Source organism: Tiliqua scincoides, chromosome 8, assembly GCF_035046505.1.
Source record: "Tiliqua scincoides isolate rTilSci1 chromosome 8, rTilSci1.hap2, whole genome shotgun sequence".
Taxonomy (NCBI): domain Eukaryota; kingdom Metazoa; phylum Chordata; class Lepidosauria; order Squamata; family Scincidae; genus Tiliqua; species Tiliqua scincoides.
This window is the reverse complement of record NC_089828.1, coordinates 59,583,155-59,598,263: the sequence shown is the minus strand read 5'-3', so window position 1 is coordinate 59,598,263 and position 15,109 is coordinate 59,583,155. Positions and strand designations below refer to the sequence as shown.

The following is a 15,109-nucleotide window of genomic DNA, read 5'->3' as shown; positions in this document are numbered from 1 at the left end:
GGGAGTGTGGTGGAAGGTCATTTTTACTAGGACCTTGGGGATATGAGCCTCCCCCCAACAGCACGGTGTGCCCTATCAGTTTTCCAAGGACTGGCGGTGTGCCTGGACAAGGTTAGTGCCTTTTCAGTGTGCCCTGAGACAGAAAAGGCTGAAAAGCACTGCTCTGGTGGGCGAACAGGAGTGTCTCCCAGAGCCGAGTGGTGCCGAGTTGGCTTTCGAGCCGGCCTGACCCCTTCACCCAGGGAGCCGCCTGGCGGGGAGTCTGCCCTCCCGGCTCGGCCGCCCACGGAAAGTGGTGCAGCGGGAGGATTTTGCGCTGCAAGAGACACGCCGGAAATTCAGAACTGTAAGATGCGGTTTTAATGCGGAAGCGATGCTCAGGCTGGGTCGGGACCCGCTAGGCGGGTGGTGAGCCAGTTCCGGTGGGTCCCCGCTCGGGTCAGCCTCTCGCTTCCACTGGCCAGGGCTGGGGCTGAGCCTGGGGGTGCGAGAAGCTTCCCTGCCCGGGGACGCCGCTCCCGGTGGGTCCCGCCCCGGGCAGTGGGTCCCGGCGCGGGGGGCGGGGGCGCAGGCCGGGCTGCCGCGGGTGAGTGACAGCGGCGGCGGTTGGGCGCGCGGAGCGCCCGTTGGCGGCGGCGGCGGCGGCGCGATGGAGGAGCCGCTGCTGGCGGCCGCGCCCATCAACCCGAACAACTTCCCGGCGAAGCTGTGGCGCCTGGTGAACAGCCCGCGCTTCCGCTCCATCCGCTGGGACGCGCGCGGCGAGGGGCTGCTCATCGACCAGCCGCTCTTCGAGGCCGAGCTGCTGGGCGCGCCCGGGCCGGCGGGGGGCGCCGCGGGCCCCGCGGGCGACGGCGCCGCGCCCGCCCCGCCGCCCCCCGGCGCGCCGCCCGAGCTCTTCAAGACCACCAACTTCACCAGCTTCATCCGCCAGCTCAACCTCTACGGCTTCCGCAAGGTGGTGCTGGGGCCGGCCGGGGGCTCCGCGGGGCCGCCCCCCGGCCCCGGCCCCGGCCCGGCCCCCGCCTGCGCCCCCGGCGGCGCCCTGCACCACTTCCACAGCCCCCACTTCCGCCGCGACCGGCCCGACCTGCTGGTGCACCTCAAGCGCCTCACCAGCGCCAACAAGGCCAAGCTGGCCGCCGGCCTGGAGGTCACCAGCCGCCCGCCCAACCGCTTCCAGCGCCTGCTCAGCACCTCGCTGCACGGCGGGGAGGCCCTCCTGGCCCAGCAGCAGCCCCCGCAGGGCGCCCCCGCACAGGCCGCCTCCGCCCCGGCCCCCAAGAGCAGCGACGGCAAGCCTGGTGAGCGCAGCAGGGCACAGCAGGCCGCCCTGAGGAACCTGAGCAACCGCAGCCTGTGTGGCGCCAGCACCCAAGGGCCCCGGGCCAGGCGCCTTGGGCGCTCAGCCCCGACAGCGGCTTCGGCCCTTGCTGCGCCCCAGGCAGCCTCCTGCATGCACAAGGGGCAGCGGCTCCTTGGCAAACCTGCCCAGTTGGTGCCGCGAGCCTGGGACCCTCCTCACGTGCCACAAACACGCACACGCTTTGGGAGTCAGGCAAAGGGCGGTGTTAGCAGGGGGTCGGAACGAGCCTTGCCCTCCCATCCCAGATAAGGGGCCTCCAAGCATGCGCCGCACACAGGCTGCGGTTACTCAGGTGCTGATGTAAAAGGTACATGCCACGATCTGGCATTCAGACTGAGTCCTTCCACTGCCACACGCAAGACCCCTTTTGGTGTGATTTTGGAGAAAGTCTTAAGCACCTGGTACTATGTGAACACAACCTGCTCACGCACTTCCCTTCTCTCCCCTGTTTGCTAGCTGCAGTTTGAAAGCAGGCACTTCACTTCTTTTCAGGTACAGAACTGAGGCATTCCTGACCATTTCCACAGTCCCAGTTTTTCTCTGAATTAACCCAAAATAACCACTCAATCTTGTTGCCACCATAACACAAGTCTGAATTTCCATGGCATCCATCAGCAAGTACCTAAAGGGTAGAAGGAAACTCAGTCCTTGCTCATCCTTGAGCCAACCTGCGCATGAGTACACAGGAGAGTTCAAGCATCTCCAAGGGGATCTAATTCATGTTAAGAAATCCTAAGCATGCACCTTAAAAAAAAGCAGATCTCACAATATGTTTGCAAAGATATATTTCAGACAAGCTTGCTGAAATCATAGAATCCTACAGTTGGAAGGGGTCTTTAAGGCCATCGTGTCCAACTCCTCCTTGAAGAAAGAAAATCCTCCCTAGAAAATCTCCAGAAGGTGCCTCTTAACCTATGCTTGAAGCACTCCAGCCAGGGAGCACCTGCCTGGGTAATCTGATCACAGGAATATAAGAGCTCTGCTGAATCAGGCCAATGGCCCATCTAGTTCAGTTTCCTGTATCTCGTAGTGGCCTACCAGATGCCTCTGGGAGCACACAGACAACCACAGGCTGGGTACAGAATATTTCCTTTGGCTTTTCTAACTTGCTCTTCAGGCAACATTAGCGGCTGTCCCCTGGTCCTGGTGTTGTGTGAGAGGGGGGAAAAGTCTCTTCTCCATCCTATGCATTATTTTGCGTCAAGCAACCCAAACAACTAAATCCCTTTCCACCAATGCAGCTGTGCCAAGGGAGCACATGCTACATCCTGCAGTGGGAGGGAGCCCCTGAGGTTTCTGGGTAAGATTGTATTTATTCTCTTACCTAGGGGTAAGCCTTCAGTGCCCAAACGGGTCTACTCAGACCTGTGCAAGTGATTTTGCTGGTGCAACTTGGAGTGCACCCAAGAAGGCTAATCAAGGCTGGGAAGAGGAAGATAGCAGTTGCACCACTGCCACTGATACTGCCCCTTCCTGGCATTGATCCACCCTCTTCCCCCATTCCTGTCCACCTGTCACCTCCTACCCTATGCTGTGCTGACTGACCAGCACTAGGGCTGCTTGACCATTGGCGTGTGGTGGCAGCCTGCTGCCCACATTGAATAGCTTGTTGCTTTTTGCGACAACCGTAAAGCATGTTGCACCACTGGAATGCAAGTTCTGGCAGTGTGGCATCCCATTAGGGTTGGGCCCTCAATCATGCCCCCCCCCAGTACCTCCTAGACCAGGGGTGTCCAAAGTTTTTGACAGGAGGGCCACATCATCTCTTTGACACTGTCTCACTGACACTGGGCCGGGGAAAAAGAATTAATTTACATTTAAAATTTGAATATATTTACATAAGTATACATAAATGAATATATTAAAGATGAACTTATATGAATGAATGAAGGTCTTGCAGTAGCTCAAGGCCTATAAAAGGCCTTGCACAAAGCAAGGCTGGCCTTTCCTTTGCTGCTGCTACTGCATCACAGACATGAAACAGCAAGCAGTGGAGGAAGCCTTCATCCCACAGCTCTTGTGAGAGGTCAAACAGTCGCCCTCACGCTGAGAGCAGTTGTGTCGGGCCAATGCGGGCTCCAGCAAATCTCCAGCGTGCAGAGACTCATTGGAGACTGGGGTATCCTTGAGGGCTGCATTGAGAGGCCTTGAGGGCCACATGTGGCCCAATGGCCAGGGTTTGGCCTCCCCCCCCCCCCCCCCGTTCTAGAGCATGGGTGTCAAACATGTTTTATAGAGCAGGCCAAATAGCATTCGTGGCACCTGCAGAGGGTCAGAAATGATTCCTGTCATTAAGCAGGAACTGACATTATTATGCAAATGATGACCAGAAATATGACATTTCTTCTTCTCTAGGAAATCATTAGCTACAAATGACGAAAGAAAAAATTGTGAGAGAGCCCCCTTATCAAGCAGGCCACTCTTTCAACACTGCCACTTCTGCCAGGGCATCATTTTGCAGCTCAGCAGCTGAGGGGGTGCTCTGCAAAGTGACACCTCAGCAGAAGCGGGGCTGCTGTAAGGGTGGCCACCTGATGTGGGCTCTTCCAGCCCCACCCTATCAACAGTGCCTCTTCTGCTGAGGCATCAGTTTGCAGCTCAGGGCTGACAGCAGATGACGGTGGTGCTGGGAGAGCCCAGTTAGCTCAGGGGCTGAGCAAAGAGCTTCCCTGGGCCCTATCTGGCCTGCGGGCCTTATGTTTGACATCCCTGTTCTAGACTGAAAAGCCCCAAACATTGTATGCTTTCCTTGAAAGGGAGGTGCCTCAGTGCATGGATCATTTTGAACCTTCTTCTGCACCTTTTCCCGTTCCACTAACTCCTGTGCAATTCTGTGCCCTCTTCCATGTTGCACCCTTCGGGTGTTTGAGGAGCACCACCGTGTCCCCCTCAGCCTTCTCCAAGCAAAACACACATCATTCCCTCCACTGTTCCTGGTAGGGCTGGCCTTTCAGGCCCCTGAGCAGCCTTGCTGCCCTTTTCAGAACCTGTTCCAGTTTGGCCGCCTCCCCCTCAACACATGGCTCCCAGAACGGGACGCAGCACTCCCGGTGGGGTCTGCTCAGCCTGGAGTTACGCAGATCCCCTGCTTCTGGCAACTTGGAAGCCATGCTTCTCCTGAGCCACATTGGTCTTTGTGGCTGCACACCTGCTGACTCCTGCTCAGCTTGTGATTGCCTGCAAACCAGGATCCCTTTCACAGGCTGCACTGCCAAGCCACAGAGTGCCTGTTCTGTTCCTGTGCCTCTGACAATCTTTTCTGCCAAAGGGCAGACCTGGCCTTTGTCCCTGGCGAGCATCATGTTGCTTGTTCCAGCCCAGAATTCTCTTCTGTCAAGTTCTCCTGAATGCTTCTGCTGCCTTCTGCTGTGATGGTATCCCTCCCAGCTTAGTGTCATCTGCAGATTTGATAAGGCTTCCCTTTATCCTCTCATCCAAGTCATTGATAAAGGTTTGAAGAGAAGCTGGACCCAAGACAGAGCCCTGGGTGCTCCATTTGAAATTTGTCCTCCTGGTTGACGAGGAGCCATTGGGGAGTACTCTTTGTGCTCGGTTGTCCAACCAATGGGGAATCCATCTAACGGTCGGCCCACATTTTATTAGCTTGCTAATCAAGATGTCGTGGGGAATGCCTTCCTGAAATCCAACTAAATTGCATCCTCAGCATTCCCACCGTCCGCTAAGCACCCAATCAAAAAGGAGATGCAATTTGTCTGGCAAGCTTTATTTCTGACAATCCATGTTGGTTTCTAGTAATCAGTTGTCACTATCCAGATGTGTACAGACTGACAGTTTTATCATTTATTATAGCAACGTTCCTGGTATTTAAGTCAGACTGATGGATCTGTAATTTCTTGGGTTTTCCTTTCCCCCTCTTTTTGAGGATTAAGACATTTGCCCATTTCCAGGCTTGTGGCACCTCCCCTGTTCCAGGATTTCTTGAAGATAATTGTCAGAAGTTTTGAGAATACATTAGCAAATTCTTTTAGTACTGATGTACTCCTAAAACATCAGAAAATTAGGGTGACAAGATTCCCTCAATTCCTACTCACCTGGTATGAGTTCTGCAGAGATTTTGTTGACAGATGCCTCAGTCCATTTATCTAAGCCGCTGTTACCATCATTGCACTGGAAATGAGGGGCAAGATTCATTTCTCTCAATTTCCAACTTCCTTCCCCTCCATCTCAATTGACCTCTCCTAATTACTTCAAATATTTCTACCTAGTATATTTACTCCAATATACCTGTCTTATCTTCTTCAAAGAACACTAGAAAGAAGTTTTGTGAAGAATCTGAACATCCATCCAGGCTGACTGTTCACAAAGTTCCCTGAAGAGACATAAGTGGTTAACCAGCTAAAATTGGCTGTCCACAAACACGTAGCCTGCTCCATCTTTCAGAATATGCCTTCTCCTCAACAAACAGTTGAGGCCATTTCTACTGTCTCCTATCACCAATTTTCTCTGATCTGCACAGCGTTGTAATTTTTAAAGAGAAAGTTTAATGCTTTCTTAGAGAAGCCCCAACTGTCCCACAACAGCCCAATGACAACCATTTCTGGATACACAAATGGGAGCATTTCTCAGTCCAGCCAGTGTCCCACTGTTTCTCTTCTGCTTTACCTAGCACAACAACAACAACAACAACAACAACATCTCCATGGAGGAGGCAGAGGAAGAAGGTCTGGTAATAGGATTGGGTTGTGTGTCATAAAATTATGCATGGTATGAATAGAAGAATGTTCTTTTCCCACTCACTCAACACCAGAATCAGGGGACATCCACTAACATTGACTGGCGTGCAACTCAGAACAGACAAAAGGAAGTATTCTGTACCCTGCATGTAATTAATTTATGGAGCTCCTTGCCCAGGATGTTGTGATGGCACCTGGCTTGGATGACTTTAAAAGGGGATTGAACAGAGCAAAAGTCCACCACAGTTTACAGACCATGATAAATGTATGCAGCCTCCAGGTTTGAGAAGTAGCCTGTCCCTGAATACCAGATGCAAGGGAACAGCAACAGGGTGCAGGGATCTTGTTGTCTTGTGCTTCCAGAGGCATCTGGTGGGTCACTGTGAAGTACAGGAAGCTGGACTAGATGGGCCCTTGGTCTGATATAGCAGGGCTCCTCTTAGGCTCTTATGGGCGCAATCCTAACCAACTTTCCAGCAGCGAGGTAAGAGCAATGCAACTTCAAGGAAAGGGAACAGCTATGGCACAGCTATGTCAGTGCTGGAAAGTTGATTAGGATTGCGCCCCAAGTCAGTTATTCTTGCGGTTTTGCTGCAAGTCTTAAGAGTTGGTAGGCATTTTATTTTACCAAAAGCATATAAGAACATATCATATGTGGAAGGTTTGTTTGTCAGATGCTATAAGCAAGGAGCAGAATAAAATAGCCACTCTTAAAAACACAGAACATTTCTCCATCTTTGCAAAGGGGTACAGATTGACTCGACTGCCCTGCCCTACCCTGAGTTCCTTATATTTAGAGGTAGACTGGGTTTGTGGGGGGAAGGCAACAGGCATTTCAAACCAATAAAACTGTTTCAGTTTAGGGGCACACAACCACAAGGATTCAGTGATCCTTGTTTAAAGGAGGGAGATTGACTGGGCAGGCTGCACCAGAGTGACACAAAGAGTGGTAATTTAACAGAGATCAGGGAGTTTCTGGTGGGAAGTGACAGTGGATTAAAGGAAGAGTGGACTAGGTAATTAAAGGAAGATTAGGCAGTCCCAGTCCCCAAAGCTTGCCATGGCCCGGCTTACGTTTAACCTGTCTGAAATTATCATCTTGTGGAAACCTGTGCCTTTTTTTTTTACTGAATGGAGATCTAAGCCTACAGTTTCAGCTAACTGCATATCCTTTAAGCCTAGCCTAAACTGAGCCTACACACCTTAGGGCGCAATTCTGTCCTGCACTGGAACAGGCAAGCCAAGAGGCTTGTGCTGTACCCCATGCAGGATAGGGGCCAGAATCGGCTCAGAAACTTTTCCCCTTACCCCTGGGCAAGGCACCCTGGAAAGTTGCATAGGATTGAGCCTTAACGACTGTATTTCTCTAGCTACTTTTGTATTATGGTCCTTCTTAATCTGGCAGTATATATTCCCTTGATCTCTCTTGCTGATGGAGTCTTTGCCTCCAAAAGCAGTGTCATGCTTGCATTAGTTGTGTGCCTCCCATTTGATGTTGCCCACATATGTGACGCCAGAAGAGAGTGATAGACGATGCTGAACATTTCATCCCAGCTGAATGGGAAACACAGAAGTTGGAAGCAGCCGGAGGAGCTGCTCGGTTTCTGTCTGTCAAATCAATGCACCCTCTATGCCTTTTTAAACTGCTGATAAAATTTATGCGTTGTATCAAATTCCTATGAGATTTCTTCTGGTATAATGCCTCAATGGAGTGGCGCAGTATCTGAAAAATTCATGCAATGCGAGCAGAAAGCACCAAAGTCACAAGCATCAAAACACAGGACAGGTCGCCTTTGAACTCAACGTAAACCAAAAATGAGTGTGCAAAATGGGTTCGTTTTACCCATCTTTCTGAAATTCCACACATATGATGTCCTAAGAGAGTGGTACAAACCCTGAAAACGTTGTACAATTTGGTTGGCAAATGGCAACGTTATAACCATCAGAAGATAGTGTGGAATGTAAAACATGAGTGAAGACAAAGTGAATCAAATGGTCAAGAAATGAAATGAGAAAGTCATTTTTTCTCTTCCATCTTCCTAGCCTCTTGGGAATTCTCTCTAGCAGTCTTTTAGGCTCTCTGCCCACAACATACAGTGTCATCTGTTTGGGCTGTTGCAGTGTCCATTTGAACATTGACACTTAGGAAGGCTTGAGCCTTAGAGACTGGTAACTGAGTGACTGCCCAGTCCTATCCAACCTCCCCACACCTTTGCAGCAGTGCCAGTGGAGGCCACACTGCCTCTGACGGGAGAAGTTGCAATGCTAGAGGTCTCCTCGGAGTAAGGAGACATTTGTCCCCTTGCCCCAGGGTAACCCCCAGCTGCTTCAATGTGGCAACGCAGACCTGCACCTGTTAAATAGCTGGTGCAAGTCCACATAGCCTCATGTCTGTGTATTTGGCCTGGGAAGGGGGTTAGGATAGAGCACGCACTGCTGCTGCCAATCCCACCCCCTCTTGGGCCCAATCTGCCAACCCCTGCCCCATTGCCACTCTTCCCTGTCCCATTACACCCCCTCTCCACCCTTCCCACAACCCTGTGCTGATCAGAGCAGCCCTTTCCTGCTCTGGCATGCGTTCCATCTGGATCTGCCACCGGTGGGACAGCACCGACCTTCCTGCTGGCGCCACTCTTTTGCACTATCACAGCATGCTTTCCAGCACGTTTGTGACAGCCTGTGCTGGCAGAGCACTTGCTCCACCAGTTCAGAGACACAGATTGTGCATGAGTCTCCATATTTGCATCATGGTCCTGCTGTCCCCAAAGCATCTTGGAGTCATCCTGAACTGTACACACAGGCAATGGTCATTCTAGGCAAGACTTTTCTTAGGTTTGGGATGATGTCAGGGGCATAGCTTATGGCCAAAAGCACAAGCAGCTGGCAGTGAAGGACATTCTGGACCAGAGATTAAGATTCAGGGGTACTTTCCATTCACTGTCCACAGCTAATTGTATTTTGAGTAATAAATTTTTGAAGGTTACTTACTATAAAATCTGAGTCTTAAGTGTGTGTCAAAGATTTGAGACATGGCAGGTTTTGTTGCCCTTACTTTGCGTTTCATAACCTGATGACTCTCTCTTCGCCCTTCTTCCCCTCTGCAGTTCCACTGACTTTAGGACAGTTTCACCGATCTTTCCGGCGTGATACTTTATCTCCATATTCCTACCTGTCACCGTCATCTCACAACCAAAACACCTTCCCACTGAAAAGTTCAGATCGGACTCCTCTTCCTCCCAGAACATGGCAGAACTCCCTTGGAATGCTCCCAGGGCAGGTGGAGACGTCAACTTTTTCAGAGAAAGGGGTTCCATTTCCTGTCCTCCAGCGGTTTCCGACAGAGGTGACGTACACCCTGCAGCCCAGCGCCACATCTGTGCATATTCAGCAAGGCCCACAGACAATGGCCACATCTTCTCAGAAATATGGCAGCTATGCAGCTTCAGCACCATACTCCCAAGCTTACTACCCAACAGGTAACATGTGCTAAATGTGCTAAATGATCTCAGACACTGGAGGAGTGAGTAGCTGTCAGAAGGCAATGTACTGTATGTTCAGCTCACTCCACAATGCAGTTATGCCATTTTTGTGCTGGTGTTACTTCCCAGGGGCAGAGCTTTAGATGAGAAATACTCCTGGATATATTTTCAGATCACACCGGAACAGAATGGAGCCAGATTCAAAAGAACAAATATGCAGAGTACAGTGAAGCTTGTCTAATGTATACAGAGGGCACTGCATGGATAATGTAGTGCATATTCAGTAGGATACTTTACATTTAACTGGGCAGTGAAAACATGTGTGAGCCTGAGAAAAGAAACCACTTCCAGGCCAGGGATGGAAACACTGAGCAATTCTCAAGGAAGCCCTCCTCCCATGGAGGAACAGGCCTGGTTCTGTACCCCTCCCTTTGTAGTTGAAAAATATGTTTTGGCCCCTGGAGTCAGGCCTGATTTCAAACCTTAGCTCAGCCAGCCGCTCAGCCAGCCGCTGGTGGACACCCAGCCTTCTGCTCTTGTGCTTCCCCTGCTCAGCAAGCTTCCCAACAGGCCACATGAGGCGTCCACCTCAGGCGGTGAGCCTCGGGTGCAACTATGGTTACTGAGTTGCAAATCAAACCTTGTAGGAATTTTGTAGTGCCTGGAGTTTAGTGGATCACCCTGTTTGGGATTGGGCAGAAATTTCCCTCAGGTCAGATTGGCTAGTAACCAGAACCATAGCATCTGGCTTGCTCTTGGGCTACCGAGGTTAGATTTATGAGACCTGTTCCTTGTCTTGTAGGCACCGCAGGCACAGAGCTTGTTGTTTTTTCTTTTGTGCATATTGCATCAGTCAGGGCTGGCAGTGAAATGTTTTTAGTTCAACGAGGATGCTGTCATGTGAATTTTTCAAAATTATTTGCATATATTACTATCAAACATGTTTTAAAATATAGCAATACAAAATAAAGCATTTGCACTCCCTCAGAGTGGGTCTTCCGACCCATAGCTATTTACCCAGTAGTGAAGCAGGAACAGCAGCCCTAGGAAGGCTGGATCTGGATTGGGACCATGGGAGGGACAATGAAGCAGGGCCCCCTTCCCCCACCCTGTGGTTCCAGTTCAGATTGAGGGGTTCTTCCTCCTACTGTTTACATTAGACAGACGAACATGCAGGGCTAAGCAATGTGAACGGCGTCATGTCTAGTTTGGCCTTAAGTGTTTTTAAGCATCAAAATCAGGTATCAATCAGCAAGTACTGTGGGAATGTTTATGTCTTTGCCCTTCGTTTAGGTCTTTGCAGGATGCCTCTATTCCATGATGTGCAGATAGAATATTGACCTGGACTGTGTACAATGTGATAATATGTGCTAGAGATAAAATCTAGAGGTTTGTTACTCTCTGGGAAGATTTTACTTTTTGCTTTTCTTTCCAGCTGTATTACAGTGTTGCTCTCCACCTACCCATATGGATCCCCTAATTGGCTGTGCTAGTTCTACAGCCTCAACTTATACCCACTGCAGCTATTTTCAGGTGAGTCTAGGAAGTAAGTGCAATAAGAGACCAGATCCAAAAAACCACTCTAAGGAATGCCCAGTGTGACCTCTGAGTCTTCTGGCAAGTCACACCACTCCCCTCAGTTTTAAAAGTAATTTACCTATGCCGTTGCGGGGCGGAGGGGAGTACATTTTAAGAAACACAAGACTAAAATCTCCCAGGTCACATGAAATTTCTTCTGATTGTGATTCATACATCAAGCAGCTTAAGCTTTGTTAACATAAGAACATCAGAAGAGCCCACCCACTCCAGTGTCCTGTTTCCCACTGTGGCCCACCAAAGCCCACCAGCAGAAGATGAAGGCATGAGTCCTTCTCCTGCCATTGCCCCCCTGCAGTAGGCATTCAGCTGCACTGAACTGGAGGGCAGCACATATCCTTCATGACTAATAACCAGGGATAGACCTCTTCTCCTCCACAATCCCACTTAAATTCACCCAAGCAAATTCTAATGAACTATTTCAACCTCATTACAATACATTAGAAATAACTTACCTGCTGAACAGAAAAATAAGCAGAAGGCTTAATATTTCAAAGAACTGAACTAGTTTTCTTCTTCCTCACCCCCCCCCATGTCTTTGCCTCCCCAGAATCCACCAATGCAGTCTTCATACCCAGTTGAATTTTTGCCATCCAATTGGTCGTGCAACACTTCCGATGAAAACAAGAAAACAGAAGTCAACTTGGAGGCAGTCTTCCAGATTGTAGATGAGATGCATTCATCCCCCAAGCTGGAAATGGTTAAGGTGGAACCAGTGGAGAACCAGTGTCCAACCTCACAGCCCAATCGAAGCCAACAGTTACTAGTGAATCCAGGGAACTGTGATGCACCTTCAAGTCAAGCCAGCCATCTAGAACCTCTGACACCTGTAGGCTCAGATATTACATCATTCGTGGTTGAATCAGATCAAGCAATTGCATGCTCTCTGCCCCAGTCTCCAGAGTTTATTTACACTATCCACACCACTGAACCTTTGGAGACTACTACAGCACAGATAGCACCACAACCTGCGGCCATACAGCAAACACAAGCCAAGCTGAAAGACCAGATGAACTCCTCTTCAGCACAGCCGTCTATGGTGTTTGTGCAGGAGGAACTTCCATTCAGCCAGCAGCAGGTGTGGGCAACAGTAACCTCACCTAGATGTTATTTTGCAGTGAGCCAATATTCAAATTAGAATAAAAAAATAACTTACACTTGAGCACTTTCCACCATTTCCAATAGTACTCACACTACTGCAAATACTCTTCTTCACAGCACATGTCATACATCAGAAGAATATTAGATCCCTGTCTGGGTTCAGCTGAGATCCATTCCTACTTGGGTAGCCAAGTCTTCCAGGGAATGTTGGAAGGACCATCTGTGAAGAGTGTGTGAAATAAAAATTCTGTACTGCATTAAAATGAAGTTTTGGTTTTCTTTCTTTTCAAGGAGGACTCCAACATCAAGTGTCCAACGAATTCATCAGATGCGGTTGCAGCTTCAGAGCAGCTTGGATTCCTCCTTTCGGAGGTGGGTCCCCTCAGCAAATGTGCCAAGGATTCGATTTCATCCATTCAAACCAAATGCAGAGAAAGAAGGAGCAGTTCGCAGAAGGGCAAATCTCCTGGTAAGAGTGGCAGGTTTTGGAGCCTGCAAAGACTGGTTGGTTGGCAACCTTCAGTCTCGAAAGACTATGGTATAAGCCTATAGCACCTGGTATTCCTTGGTGGTCTCCCATCCAAGTACTAGCCAGGCCTAACCCTGCTTAGCTTCCAAGATCAGACAAGATCAGGCAAACGCAGGGTCAATTTGCTATCAAATTGACCCTGCGTATGCCAATTTATTGATACTGGACACACTGTGAGCTTTCCTCACTTCCATAAATTGGCTGGAGTTATTGGCTTGTCAGGCGCCAAGGTTAATACTGGTTAAAATTAACCAGAGTTTACTCCTCTCAAGGTTTGAAAAGCAGAGTTTGAAGCTGGGTACAAATTGAAATGAACCATGGTTAACCTTGGTTCTAATATAACCCTTAAGTATGATTTGAGCACAAGGGGCTGCAAGAAGTACAGGATCCCATGATCCACTGCTGATCTCTTGACCAAAATCAAGGGAGAGACAGACAGCATTGCATCCGTGGTGACCCTGTCAGTCATAATGAAAATAAACTTAAGGCATTCCTTGGGTAAGAAGCAAACTATGCATTACCCTGCAGTATAATGTATAATTATGACAATATTGCCAATATTTTTGTGCTATTGTACAAATCAATGTTAAGGTCACATTTGCAGTACTGCATCCAGTTCTGGTGACCGAATCTCAAAAAGAATATAGCAGAACTGGAAAAGGTGCAGAAGAGAGCAACCAAAATGACTAGTGGGCTGGGGCACCACCCTTATGACTGCTATGGTTGGGGCTCTTCAGTCTAGAAAGAAGGTGCCTGGGGGGCACAAGTGACAGTCCAATCCAGCACAGCTGCCCACGCGGTGATGCAGCAGTACCACCATAGCATCCGTTGACTCCTGCAAGGGGGTTTTAGCATCGGAAGGCTTCCTCGGGGTAAGCCTGCAGACCCAGTGGGTCAGCTTGGACCTGCACCCACAATGTCGCTGACGCAAATCCACATTGACCTATGAAGGCAGATCAGGTCCAGGAAGGTGTGGACACCACTGCCGATGAACCCAACCCGTTCCTGGTCCCAATCCACCCTCCTCCCTGCCTCCATCACCATCCCGTTTGGCCACCTCCCTGCCTCTCTTCCAGTCCTTACACAACCTTACCTGAGGGGGCAGCATCCAGCACCGCACAGACCCAGCTGTTCACCAATTCTGGCAGTGGCCAGACTGCATTCTCTAGCAGAGTCAGGTTTGTGACAGCAGCAAAGTGTTCCACTGGCATAGCACATGGTTAGGATTGGGCCCTGAGACACAGAAAATTATGCATAGGATGGATAGAAAGAAGTTCTTTTCTTCTCAAACAGCACCAGAACCAGAGACATGCACTAAAACTGAGTGGTGGGAGAGTCAAGAACAGACAAAAGAAAATCTTTCTTAGCCCACCTGTAATTAATCTGTGGAACTCTTTGTCACAGGATGCGGTGATGGCGTCTGGCCTGGATGCCTTGAAAAGGGGATTGAGCAGGTTTATGGAGCAAATGTCCATCACAGATGAGTCAAGATGACTGTGTGCAGCTTCCAGGTTTTAGAGGTAGCCTGTCTCTGAATGCCACATTCAATGGAGTGGCAATAGGATACAGATATCTTATTGAGCGGAATGCTCCCAGGGGCATCTGGTGGACCACTGTGAGATACTGGAAGCTGGACTTAATGGGCCATTGGGCTGATCCAGTCGGTCTCTTCTTATATTCTGGTAAATTGTAAAGCGCTCCTTGGAGGAGTGGTTTGCATTGGATGAGAGATGGGTGGGAAGTAATAGCCCAATCCTATGCATGTCTATTCAGTAGTAAATCCCTTTATGGTCAATTAGTCTTACTCCCAGGAAAGTGTGGATAGGATTGGGCTCTAAGTGCTTAACCTTTCCCTGCATCCAAGCTGCCAGAGTTTAACTAGCAAAGATGGGTTGGTCCCCATGACAGGAGTGCATGCAGGGAAAGTGACTGGCTAAGCACTCCTTCCTTCTTGCTTCTGATGAAGCCGTTTGCATCTTTAGTATCCCTGAAAAAGGCAAATGCTGATTGCCCTTTTTCTGTTCTCCCCAGATCTACATCTGCTAGTAGACGTGGCTTGCAAACAAGAGCATTTTCCAAAGGAAGAAGAATTAAGGGAGTGAGAACTTGGTGGAAAGTCTGCAAAGGCTGAGCTGTGGCCAGCTGGGGAAGAGCAGTGCCTTTCCTTCAGGAGGACTTTTGGGGGGGGGCACTTTCCCTGTGCTATTAACAAAACTCTCTTCTTCTCTGCTCATTTTTGTTTGACAGGTAAATAGGCTCACCATTGTTTTTGCTGTATATTTAAATTATTTTACTGCTTTATATTTAAATTATTTCTCTGGTCAGTTTCACAGTATGTAATAAT

At 49.5% G+C, this 15,109-nt stretch overlaps 1 protein-coding gene across 1 annotated transcript; it reads left to right on the top strand.

The window, feature by feature from the left end:
• The first annotated feature begins 649 nt into the window (after positions 1-649).
• On the top strand, positions 650-14,867 carry HSF5 (heat shock transcription factor 5). Its single transcript, XM_066636547.1, has 6 exons — positions 650-1,304; positions 9,165-9,536; positions 10,975-11,072; positions 11,686-12,213; positions 12,528-12,705; positions 14,797-14,867. The coding sequence occupies exons 1-6, from the start codon at positions 650-652 to the stop codon at positions 14,865-14,867; spliced, it is 1,902 nt and encodes a 633-aa protein (XP_066492644.1).
• Positions 14,868-15,109: the final 242 nt, after the last annotated feature.

Excerpts from the sequence above, each read along its gene's own strand:
- HSF5 (XM_066636547.1), top strand. The coding sequence starts at position 650 with ATGGAGGAGCCGCTGCTGGCGGCCGCGCCCATCAACCCGAACAACTTC. Across the intron at positions 9,537-10,974 it reads CCAAGCTTACTACCCAACAG|CTGTATTACAGTGTTGCTCT; the intron begins GTAACATGTGCT and ends TTTTCTTTCCAG. Across the intron at positions 12,706-14,796 it reads GCAGAAGGGCAAATCTCCTG|ATCTACATCTGCTAGTAGAC; the intron begins GTAAGAGTGGCA and ends TGTTCTCCCCAG.